At 44.3% G+C, this 12,361-nt stretch overlaps 2 protein-coding genes across 2 annotated transcripts; both read left to right on the top strand.

Moving 5' to 3' along the window:
- Positions 1-366: 366 nt before the first annotated feature.
- LOC122611421 (V-type proton ATPase catalytic subunit A) lies at positions 367-3,787 on the top strand. The gene is made up of 5 exons (XM_043784479.1): positions 367-426; positions 758-889; positions 1,210-1,907; positions 1,993-2,970; positions 3,029-3,787. Exons 2-5 carry the CDS (start codon positions 814-816, stop codon positions 3,119-3,121), a joined length of 1,845 nt encoding a protein of 614 aa, XP_043640414.1. The 5' UTR covers positions 367-426; positions 758-813; the 3' UTR covers positions 3,122-3,787.
- A 166-nt stretch (positions 3,788-3,953) lies between these two features.
- On the top strand, positions 3,954-12,031 carry LOC122622180 (protein YIPF5 homolog). Its single transcript, XM_043800430.1, has 6 exons — positions 3,954-4,130; positions 4,193-4,398; positions 4,951-4,985; positions 6,780-6,890; positions 7,095-7,279; positions 11,520-12,031. Exons 1-6 carry the CDS (start codon positions 4,036-4,038, stop codon positions 11,680-11,682), a joined length of 795 nt encoding a protein of 264 aa, XP_043656365.1. The 5' UTR covers positions 3,954-4,035; the 3' UTR covers positions 11,683-12,031.
- Positions 12,032-12,361: the final 330 nt, after the last annotated feature.

Here is a 12,361-nt window from a genome sequence, read left to right as displayed (position 1 = left end):
TTTACATATTATAAACTTCAAAGCAACTTAAAAAAATACGACAATAAACATTATTGATTATAAATTGAATAACTTTATAAGAGAAGTGAAGAAGTAACGAAAAATGGCTTAAAGTTTATTCTGGAAAAAAAATCCAATTTGTATTATACGAAGGAAAAAGTTACATTGAAGTCTGAAAAACTATACAAAAATGGCAACTTCATATTTAATACATATATTTAGTATCAACAGGTACTATTTTATATTGGAGCAGATTGAGTTAGTGGAAACCACCTATGAAATAGAAGTGACGTGCGTGCGTGCACGTGAGTTTGCAGTGGGCTCATCTCTATCGACAACCTGGACCCCTCGCCGATAACCGATAGATCAATACTAGAGTGAAATCAAAAAAGCGAGAGAATTTTCATAAGAGCTGGTGAAACAAATGTGAGCTTATTTAATTTTAGAGCAGCTAAAAAAATAGATTTTACGCCTCAAAACAATTACAACACAAGCCCCAAAGTGTGTAACAAAAAATAAGTGTGGAAATTGCTATTATGATGCGTAAAAGGTGGAAAATTCAGCTGCCCGTTAGTGGCATGTGTGAAAATTGTATTGGAAAATCGATGCTGGGCTGCGGGGGTGTGAAGCTTTTCACTGGGGCCTGCTGCTGCACATCAGCGCCACCTATGATTTTCCTCGCGAAAAACTCTTCCGTTCGGGGGCATGGAAAATGCGTGTTTTTGTTTATAAGAAAAAACGGTTACTTTTCCCACAGCCAACGAACGATTTGACCGTTACCGAAGCAGAAGAAGAAGAGCAGTAACCGCGACCATGTCCAACTTGAGGAAATTCAAAGACGAGGAGCGCGAGTCGGAGTATGGCCGTGTCTACGCGGTATCCGGACCAGGTAAGCGACGTCACCAGCGTCCTTCATGCGCTGACCCCCAAGACCTGGCTAATCTCTATATTTCCTACTTTTCTTTCTTCTGTGTTTGATTGTACTCTCCCACATCCTTCTCCTTCATTCATTCTTCTTCATTATCATGCTTCTCGTTTATATCCTTCGTCATGCTCCGTTCCGAATAAACCTCCTCTTTGTCTTCATTGCCCTCACTATGGTCCTTTTTCTGCTCCTTCCACTCCGTCTGCTAATCTCTTTGCTTCTGCTTCTTCTCCTCCAACTTGGCTCCTGCTTCCCCCATTCCACCTACCTCAAACCCCCCTCAGTGGTCACCGCGGAGGCTATGTCTGGATCCGCTATGTACGAGCTGGTGCGCGTGGGCTACTACGAGCTGGTGGGTGAGATCATCCGTCTGGAGGGCGATATGGCCACCATCCAGGTGTACGAGGAGACCTCAGGCGTAACCGTGGGCGACCCTGTTCTGCGTACTGGAAAGCCCCTGTCCGTGGAACTTGGACCCGGCATCATGGGCAGCATCTTTGACGGCATCCAACGTCCATTGAGGGACATCGGTGTGATGACCAACTCCATCTATATACCCAAAGGTGTCAACACAACTGCTTTGTCGCGCTCGGAGATGTGGGAATTTAATCCGCTGAATGTGCGGGTGGGATCCCACATCACCGGAGGAGATCTGTATGGAGTGGTCCACGAGAACACGCTGGTGAAGCAGCGTATGATTGTGGCACCCAGGGCTAAGGGAACCGTTCGATACATTGCCCCAGCGGGCAACTACAACCTGGAGGACATTGTCCTGGAGACGGAGTTCGACGGCGAAATAACCAAGCACACCATGTTGCAGGTCTGGCCGGTGCGGCAGCCACGTCCCGTCACAGAGAAGCTGCCTGCCAACCATCCGCTTTTCACGGGCCAACGCGTCCTCGACTCGCTCTTCCCCTGCGTCCAGGGCGGCACCACTGCCATCCCCGGTGCCTTTGGATGCGGCAAGACTGTCATTTCGCAGGCAAGCTACAAATTATTTATATAATCCACAGCTTACATCTTATTAAAAAGCAATCCCTTCTAATATATTCTTCTACCATCCGCAGGCTCTATCCAAGTACTCCAACTCCGATGTGATCATCTACGTCGGTTGTGGCGAACGTGGTAACGAAATGTCTGAAGTACTTCGTGACTTCCCCGAACTGACCTGCGAAATCGATGGTGTCACCGAATCCATCATGAAGCGTACTGCCCTGGTGGCCAACACCTCCAACATGCCTGTGGCAGCTCGAGAGGCCTCCATCTACACTGGCATAACTCTGTCTGAATACTTCCGTGATATGGGCTACAACGTAGCCATGATGGCTGATTCCACCTCTCGTTGGGCCGAGGCTCTTCGTGAGATTTCTGGTCGTCTGGCTGAGATGCCTGCCGATTCCGGCTATCCGGCTTATCTGGGCGCTCGTTTGGCCACATTCTACGAGCGTGCCGGTCGCGTCAAGTGCTTGGGTAACCCTGAGCGCGAGGGATCCGTGTCCATTGTCGGAGCTGTGTCTCCTCCTGGAGGTGACTTCTCCGATCCCGTGACGTCCGCCACTCTGGGTATCGTACAGGTGTTCTGGGGTCTCGATAAGAAGCTGGCCCAGCGTAAGCACTTCCCCTCAATCAACTGGCTTATCTCCTACTCAAAGTACATGCGTGCTCTGGATGAATACTATGACAAGAACTACCCCGAATTCGTGCCACTGCGCACAAAGGTCAAGGAGATCCTGCAGGAGGAAGAGGATCTGTCCGAGATCGTGCAGCTGGTGGGCAAGGCATCGCTGGCCGAGACCGACAAGGTGACCCTGGAAGTGGCCAAGCTGCTGAAGGACGACTTTCTGCAACAGAACTCCTACTCACCATACGATCGCGTTTGTCCCTTCTACAAGACGGTGGGCATGCTGAGAAACATCATGGCCTTCTATGAGACTGCCCGGCATGCCGTTGAGTCCACAGCCCAGTCGGACAACAAGATCACATGGAACACCATCAGAGAATCAATGGGCGGAATTATGTATCAGCTGTCGTCGATGAAGTTTAAGGTGAGTTGGTTTTTTTGTTCGAATGGCTAGTATACATATTGATAATGCACTTTTCCAGGACCCTGTGAAAGATGGTGAGCAAAAGATTAAGGCGGACTACGATCAGCTGTACGAGGATCTGCAGCAGGCCTTCCGAAATCTGGAGGACTAAGCGGGGAGAGCCAAAAACAACTACGGGCTTTCCTAGAAAGAGGAATGGAAAAAGAAGCAAACCAAACGAAATAAGAAACCAAAGCTAGGTTATTTTTCGAATTCCCCATTCAATCTAGTCATATTTACATAATGCATAATAAGATATTTGAATCCAAGTTTACTTATAAGTTTAACAACAGTTTGGCCCGCTTCAGGTCTAGTCAGGTCAGAATCGAATCATCAGAAGATACGCAAAACCAAAAACAACACGATGACAGCGAGTTAGGAAAGACGAACAATAATTAGTCGGTAGCGCAAATGGAACGCAGTTAAACCAGCCATATACATAAATACCATACATATACGACACATATGTATAATTATCTATGTTGATATATAAATATAATTCACAGCTATGTATTGTTAGTAAATTTTCATATAGTTATCGATTGTGTTCGTTACCCTATTATGTGAAACTAAACCAACTAAACGAGTCTAAAGGGCGTTTTAAACTTTACGAAATTACAAAATATTATATTCCTACATATTATAGACCTTTAAAGAACGCAATAACAACGTAGCCCCAAAAGCATGTACCTCTACTACCAAAGGATAGCTATTTCAATAACTTGTGTGTGTTGCAAATGGAGCTATGGAAATAAAATGTATTATGAATGTTACAAAATGATCGGATCTTAATTTACTTATTTCTAATAATAAAAATGGCGCAATATTTCGAATACAAAAAATCGATTGGCGATAATATATCGATGATGCTAGATTTCAGATAGCAGTCGGCAGTCGACTATTTTAAGCGATATGTAAAGTCGAAAATCATCGGTTACATTTAGCTATTTGCCGTCTCTAGTTGACGTGTTGTTAAATTAAATATCCGTTTGTAAATATAAGAATTGCGCTTAAATTAAAGTAATTATGTCTCAGTTTGGCGGACCCAATGACTTTTACGGCTCCGCGCCCTCGGGTGATGCCAGCTACAACTTCGATATGCCTGAATTTGGCCAGGAACTGTGAGTACATTCCCGGAATTCCACTTATCACCATTCACAATTGTTGCTCCACTTGCTTGCAGGAATTTCCAAACCTTCGACAACACACAGGCTTCAGTGCCGCCCAACTATGATGCGGCCTATGCCCAGACCCCAAGCCAAGGATTGGGTGGGTTCTACGATCCCACGGCGTACACCGACACGAGTTACGGACAGGACAAGAGCGGAAAGTCAGCTGCCCCCGGAGGAGCCGGCAACGACTTCGACGACGAGCCCCCACTTCTGGAAGGTGAGATTGGCCTCCCAACGGGCACACAGCCGATATGTCCCAATGAGCTTTAGCCTATCAGAGTTTCTTAGCCAGTCCATGTATAAGTCACTTGCCTAGAGAACTTAAACCCAACTGTAAGACAAAAGCTACAAACATATATTATATATTTGCAGTTATTATAATTTTTACAGATCTTTATATTATAATTCCAGAACGTTACAGTTTTCTTTTCGATCGATTATCGTCTTCTGAACCTAGCGTATTTGACAAATAGCTTATGCCAAGTAAAAGTTAATATTTATAGTACTAAAAAGTGTTCTTGACTTTGTGCATCGACCTCATATAGGGTTTCAATCGTGTTTGCTTTGCTTTCAATTCGCCACAACATTTTTCTCCATTTACAAAATGAAAATGATCAATATACCGAACAGAAACAGATATTCATTATAAGCAGGTTATAAGTGTACAGAGATATGTACATTGCAATCGTTGAGTAAAATCAGTTTTCATATTTTAAACAGCATCTTTTATCGCTAATGAATTTCCCCTTTCTTTCCCTTTTTGTTGCAGAGCTGGGCATCAATCCGAATCACATCTTCCAAAAGGTAAGTAAAGAAAGCAGAGCAAAGGAGGCTCCGCCGCAGCTTTTCTTAATTTGCGTACTCCACCTTTGGAGCTGCCTGTTGGTGGAGGACAACGTCCCCTCCTCCTTAGTCCGCTGCTCTTGAACGCATTTTTAAATGGAGATCTCGAGAGGGGCCAGGCAAATTGCATATTTTATGCGCCCGATTCCACCGACACACGCCACAAAGGAGCTGCGAGTTTTGAGTTGCCCACTTTGTTTGCCCAGACAATTACTCCACCCGCCGCGTAATTCCTACTTTGCCTTTACGCATTTTCCCCGGTCCCTGTTCCGGTGGCGGCCCAGTGCCTTTTTCTAATTTGTGCAACGCAACGGGTGGATTTCCTTCTGGGCGGCCACTTTAGGCCGCGCTTTTCTGGCGCGACCAACTCCGTTTTAATTGAAATTTAAATGTTTTTGCATTTTGCTTTTGTATTTATTGCAAGCATCTCCTCATGGCGCAATAATTCTATTGTTTTTCGCTTCTATGCCATTTTTTTATGCATTTTATATTGTGCGCCATGTTGTCGTTGCACTTGCGGGTTTGTGTCGTTAATGAAGACATATTTTTTCATGGCACTCGCCGCCGGCCTGGCCGTAGTTGTTTTTAAATAAATAAAGCAACTTTTGTGTTTTTAATTAAAGTTTTTCTCGCTCACTTTTTACCCCTCGCTTTCGCTGCCGTTTGCTGTGTAACTTTCTGCATTTTTGTCCATTTTGTAAAAAATTTGCGTGCGCCTGATTCTCATTTCTTTCGCTCCGGCACGGAATTTATTACGCTTGTGTTAATTGAAAAATGAAAATGTTAATGTTAATGAGTCCGTGTGCCATCATAAAAATGAAATGAAATGAAATGCTAATTAAATTGTTCATCAGCTAGCTGGGGGAATTATGGTTAGATTTGTGTGTGACTCTGGCCCTGTTTGTTAAAGTAATGGAACGTTGGCAAATGGCAAAGTCAACAGAGCTATTTTCAAGGCCTTTATGTACTCACGGGAAATATCCGCATAAAAAATAACTAAAAAACACTTAGCTGTATTACACTCGTATAGTATGCATACGAGTTCTGCCTTTTCAATATGACTATTGCACTTACAACCAACTCCAATTTGATCTGGTTTTGTTTTGGATATCAAAAAAGGGCTATAGAAAACTAATTTGCGAGCACAATCAATGTATGGGTTGCATTTTTCCACTTCAAATTCTGTTCCCATCTCAATTAATGTTGGTAAGCCCACAAAGAGACACTCGGAATTTCATCGACAATTTTCAGTGGCTCCTTGTCGGCTATAATATCAAATTTCATAGCCCTTGTCCCTGGCCCACATTCGCATGCATCAAATGCGTTGACAGCTTTTGGCCGAGTTTCCAAGCCCCGGCTCACTTGGTAGCTGGCTGGCTGGTCAGCAATATCATTTATCATCAATTTCCATTTTTCAAATTTCTCTGCCACTGCACACGCTGCAAAAACAAGGCGCAAAACCAAAACGCATAGAGAACAAATGTTTGGAAAACGGGAGTTGGGCTTCGTTTTATGACCGCTGTGCGAACAAATGAATTGTGTTGTGTAGTTTCCAGTGTCCAGAGTCCAGTGTCCCGTGTCCCGGGTCCAAAGTCCCGTGTTCCGCATTCCGTGTCCTGCCGCAAGCTCCATGAGTGATGATGGCCTGCTGCTGGACGGACTTCTGCCGACCCAACCCCCATTCCTGTCGTTGTGTAATCCTTCACTTGCTCTAATTTTAATCGTATTACTTTCGCGCTCCATCTTCCATTTTAGACGCTGGCCGTTCTGAATCCGCTGCGCGGCACCGACCAGCAAATCCTCCAGGATACGGACATGGCGGGTCCACTCGTGTTTTGCCTCACACTGGGCGGCTTCCTGCTGCTGGTAAGTTTTACAGAGATTACCGCCACATCGTTGTGCTTTAAATGCGCGCGAAATTACTTGGAATTAATATTTTAAGTGATTTTAAGTGGTTATCGTTTAAAATGCCTACGTTTCTTTACGAATTACGTCTATAATATTAAATGAAACACCTTTAATTTGGTTCTCCACCACATTCTGAGTTAACCTAAACTTATTTTTCCACAGAGCGGCAAGGTGACGTTCTCGTACATCTACGGCATCGGAGTGATGGGCTGCATCTTCTTCTACTGCCTGCTGTCCCTGATGGTCAGTCGGTCGCAGGTTACCTTCGGAGCCGTGGCCTCCGTGCTGGGCTATTGTCTGCTGCCCATGGTGGTGCTGTCGGGCATCAACATTTTAATCACCATTCAGTAAGTAATTGTTGACACAAGTCGCTGGCTTTTCATCTGCCCTCCATTCATTCCGCTGGGCAGTGAGGCAACAACCATTCATGCCATCAGTCGCTGTGCTTTATATTTATGTTTTTAATTGAAAAGTTGCCAATGCATTGGCGTCGAATCCTCATTGTTTGTGGCCTGTAATTACAAACTTTTGCCTAAGCTCGTCCAGCTGCGACTGCAGCACGTTTTCGATCCGCTCCAGCCGCTGAAATTTGTTCTATTGATGCTTCGACTCCGGCTGCTGCTCCTCGCCCATTCAAGTTGATCACTTCTGGCTGTTATTACTATTGTTATTGCGGGTGTTGTTTCTCGATTGTTTGATTCGAGTCTGCAGTTCTGTTTGATATGGTCATGTAACTGCAATGAAATAGTTGCCCTTGCAGTTTGCAAAGATGAAAATCCACCAGTGGGCTGTAGTCGCTTGTAAATTGCAATTAAGATTAAAGAAGTTATTGGGCGCAAATGAATTTAAAACATTTCATTTTCTAGTGCTATTGTTCTCATACAACGATGTATTCAATGGTGATTTTGCAACTGAGTCTTATGACGGCAGTATCAGAAAGTTTAGTTTCATTAATGAAACTACGTGTGATGGAAGCAGAACTCTTAATTTATCGTATGCAACTACTATTCCTCCTCGACCAGCGTTTAATTTTTCTTTATCTGCCCATCCTTTGGGCTTGATTTCCCCTTGGCTCTTTTCGCACAATTTAGGTTTTTAATTTTGTTGCAGTTTTGGGCCAGCGATGCATACACACGGATGCGAATAAAAACGAGTAGCCAACTTAATTTGCGCTTTTAGTGCACTCCAGGGCCACAACTGCCAAACTACAGACTACGGACTGCGGACCGAGGACCGTGGACCAAGGACTACCAACTACGGGCGAAACGGACGGAGAGGCTTGGACTTCATTGAAGCCAAGGCAAGACAGGCAAAAAGCGGAGCCAAATAACGCCAACTATGCGCCGTTTAATTTTCGCGCTGAGCACGGTTGGAGTGGGTGGTTTTGGCCAAGTGGGCGGTTTTGGTGGTGGAAACGCTGCTGCCCGGCGGTCCAGTGTCCATCTGTCTAACGTTCCATGTCCTGTTTTGCCACCCGTTGAGTTTCGTTCACGTAGTTTCCTTTTCAAATATGTGTCCAGCACTTGCTGGCCCAGGCTTTCTGCCCACATTTCCCTGCCGTTTTCCGCCCCCTTGCCGCCGCACTTTTCCCCGCCTTTCTTGTCCGGCATTTTTTGTGTTCTTATTTCCGTTTTTGTTTTTTTACTGACTCCACTCACTCGCCACGCTTTTTATGATGGCCATGCGAGGAGCAACACGCAAATGCTGCGTGAGTTTTTAGCGCTTTCTCTGGTGGATGCACCTCCTCCTGCCCATCACCCAAGCGCCACCTACCACCCACCACCTCGTCGGCACGTCATAATTTCAGAGCAGCGCGGGGAAACTAAGTGCTGTGCTGGGTGGGTGGGCATGGGTGGAAATGAGCGTGTGTGTGGAAAACAACTATTGCTCGAGCTTACTCGACACCAAGCGCGTTTTGTTTGCCCCATCCTGCCACCCAGTCCACACCACCGATTTTCCACCCACAACACAACCCTATCACCAAACTGTCCAACCCAACCGCCCAGTGCAATTGCCATTTTGGTTGCCTGTTTGCCTGCATTTTTTATTTGTTGGCTTTAAGCGCTTGCACTTTTGTGGGTGGTGGTATGTGTGTGGGTGTGTGGGTGTGTGTGTGTGCCAGCTTTGATGTTCATATAGTCCTGCGAGTGCCAGCCAAGTTTACAGTAAATATTTTTGCGATTCCCCGCTGTCCATTTCCCTTTTCCTCCTTTTTTTAGACAGACTTTTTAATTGAGTTTGTTTGGTGATGCAAAAGTGCGCAAAAATTACACAGACAGTCGAGTTATCCGGCCCTACATAGTATTGTTTTGATTGGTTTTTAGGCTAGTGCCGGACCATTTAAGCTGCCCAGTTTGGGGCCAAAAAATCACTTGGCACCAGCCCTGGCGGACACTGTGACCAGCAGGCAGCAACACAGTTCTGGGGAAGATTGCAGGGACCATGAAAAAACGGCAGCCCAGTTGAGTGGCGGAAAACGGAGGGCAGTGGAGGTGAAGGTGGAGGTGGAGGTGACAGCAGAGGAGAGCAGCCGAGCCGCCGAGACCACAGAAAGGCAATCCATTAAACGGGTGCGTGTAGCTGAAAATTGGAACCCTGGAATATGGGGATTTATGTTTTGGTTTCCTAAATTGATTTCTTTGTCGGATTTTATGGGTTTACAGAATGAGATTCTGGGATCACAACTTTTTATCCTTTTCTCAAGTGTTCAATCTTATATCTCACTCAAGTATACATAACTTTGATATTTTTTTCCTTTTTTTGATTTATTGATCGTATGATATTGGGATTCGAGATGTTTGCCTAACATTCTGAGTTCAAAGTAAATAAGTAATTGCTTTGGTAGGATAATGTGGAAAATATTGCTTCAAACCGGTAAACCCAAGTAATTATTCGGATGGTATCTCAGTGAGCTTGCCTTTAATCTTTCGCCGACTTGTGCGTTAGGGAATAAAGGTAACATTTTCCGTATATCGCTTTGAAATCAATTTTTCATTTTCCGCTGGGCTTTCCTCGTGTGAGCGTGTGTGTGTGTTGCCTGGTTGGTTGGTTGGTTGGTTATGTGTGCGCTTTGTAGTTGGACTGTGTTTGCACCAGAGAACTGCAGCAAGCCACCGGCACCCTAAGTGCACCCGGTAAACACCGGGTATTTCAGCACCCGGGTGTTTGTAGACACTCTATTTTCAGCAAAGACAAACACCCGGGTGTTTTGCCACCCGGGTGTCTTTTGCTACTTGCACAAAAACACCCGGGTGTCTGCTGCGCAACACAATTTAGGGTGAGTGACGCGCAAGCAACGATCGGCCGCAGGTACTTTTCTGTATGCATACAATTTGTATGGGTGGAAGCGAGACGGTCTCAAAAATGAAGGGTGAAAGGGAACACCCAAGAAAAAGGTCGGGCACATGTTTTTGCGTTTTGATCTACCTAATGTCTTAACAAAAAACAATCTTATATATTATTAAATAATATTTATACATTATTAACACTATTCTATTTCAATTGTTTTTTCGCTTGTTTTTTTAAAACAATTTTATTTATTTTAATTTTTTTTTTTTTTTTATAAAACTATACATTTATAGAAACAAATATTAAAATTTTTAACAAAGTAAATAATATAATATATAAAAAATAAAAGTCTATTTCGCGTTGTTTAAATTTTTGTAAAAAGAATGCAAAAAAGGAGGCTATCTTCAGATTTTGGGCATAATATATTTCGTTTTTCAGGAATTATGCTACCACAGGCACTGGAGTGTCTACCAGACACCCGGGTGTTTCCGAGAAATAAATGAGTGTTTTTGCCACTCATCCCTTTTTGGGCACTTGCCTTTTTCTGCATGTTTGCCTTCTCTACCCTTCGTTATGAGTGGCGAGTGTGATCGGTACCCGCTACCTAGAGTGCCGCATTGATTCGGGTGCGCGCACACCAGGGTGCCTGCAGACACCCGAATATTTTGAGCGGGTGTTTGCAAGTACCCGCCGTGACCGGCGTGAGTGGCACCCGATACCCAAATTTGTTGAGTGTGATTAAGGTGGCAAAAAAGGCTACCCATGCAGTTCTCTGGTTTGCACATCCTTTTGCCGGCACATCGCCTGCTGTCTTTGTTTGCCCTGCCCATTCATTCGCACACACGCTCAGACTTACCCACACCCACATGCACACTCATCCTTTTTTATGAACACTCAGCCGCATAGACGGTATCCCAAGTCGATGAACTGAGAAAAATAATGTCAAACGCCATTATCATTTCAATTATCTAGGGATTGCAAAGCTACATTTTTATCTGACCTCGATTAAAAGCCTATCTAAAATTAAAGCTAATGTAAATAGATCAGTAAGAATCTTAATTGTATTTAATTTATAATGTTTAACTTCATCTTATCGCAAGTTGTAGTAATTAATGTCAATATGAAGAGTGTAATTGAAGGTGAATACATTTCCTGTTCTTCAGATCGAAGGTTGAGCAGATTAGGATTGAGATTTTCTCACTCTGTAGAGCTGGTGCTTCATGCATATGCATTGTTTATTGATTTCACCGACGTCTATATCTATCTGGACTGAGTTGGTATCTCGTTTCACTCTTGCAGGGGCACACTCGGCCTAATTGTGAGCGGCATCTCCATATTCTGGTGCGCCATATCGGCCTCGAAACTGTTCGCCACCGCCTTCTCCATGGACCATCAACAGCTGCTGATTGCCTATCCGTGTGCGGTGCTCTATGGAGGATTTGCGTTGATTACCATTTACTAGGGCTACGAGATCCCTGCTGCTATTCCACCACCACCAGCACCACCACGCCCTCTGTTGTTGTGTTTGCCTGGTTTTAATTGTCCTGCAAACACATACTCTTGCAGCAGCACAATAAATACACACACCTACACTCACACACATAGGCAGATGTCAGGAGGAGAAGCAACAAGAGGAGCCAACCCACACCACATATGGATATGTATATTTATAAGAAAATAAGCGTCGATTGCGAATTTGTTTTCCATATTCTCCTTTTTCGCTGGCCAAGCTCCACGTTTACTCAATACTTTTGTTGTCAGCCGATGTAATAAATTTGATTGCGAATAAAAAAATGGTTAACAAATTGAAATTGGTTTTTTGCCATGCACAATTGTAGTCGTGGTAAGCAGCATATTGAAATTTCGCGCTCTCGTTTCCGTTTCCGTCGCACTGAACACTTTTTGGGGCATGCAAAATTAACGCGACTCAGGCAATATGCCATGTCCCCTTTTTTTCGGAATACTCTTCGTGTTCACCCTATATTTGTGCAATTATTGTTTTTTGTTTTCTTGTTTCAAGAACTCTGCTGGCATTGCGTTGTGGGTATTTATACGGGTATTATGCCACGAATCGCCAGGCGAAAATTCACCTGGATAGTTAATCGATTGCATGAGCTTTGGAAAACATGCGAAACAGAATG

This window comes from Drosophila teissieri, chromosome 2L, assembly GCF_016746235.2.
Source record: "Drosophila teissieri strain GT53w chromosome 2L, Prin_Dtei_1.1, whole genome shotgun sequence".
NCBI classification, from domain to species: Eukaryota; Metazoa; Arthropoda; class Insecta; order Diptera; family Drosophilidae; genus Drosophila; species Drosophila teissieri.
The sequence above is the reverse complement of the archived record's forward strand: the minus strand, read 5'-3'. Positions and strand labels throughout refer to the sequence as shown.

Bases quoted from the DNA above. Each gene is read 5' to 3' on its own strand.
- LOC122611421 (XM_043784479.1), top strand. From the start codon at position 814: ATGTCCAACTTGAGGAAATTCAAAGACGAGGAGCGCGAGTCGGAGTAT. The intron at 890-1,209 runs GTAAGCGACGTC...AACCCCCCTCAG, and splicing joins CTACGCGGTATCCGGACCAG to TGGTCACCGCGGAGGCTATG. The intron at 1,908-1,992 runs GCAAGCTACAAA...TACCATCCGCAG, and splicing joins GCAAGACTGTCATTTCGCAG to GCTCTATCCAAGTACTCCAA.
- LOC122622180 (XM_043800430.1), top strand. From the start codon at position 4,036: ATGTCTCAGTTTGGCGGACCCAATGACTTTTACGGCTCCGCGCCCTCG. The intron at 4,131-4,192 runs GTGAGTACATTC...ACTTGCTTGCAG, and splicing joins CCTGAATTTGGCCAGGAACT to GAATTTCCAAACCTTCGACA. The intron at 6,891-7,094 runs GTAAGTTTTACA...ATTTTTCCACAG, and splicing joins TGGGCGGCTTCCTGCTGCTG to AGCGGCAAGGTGACGTTCTC.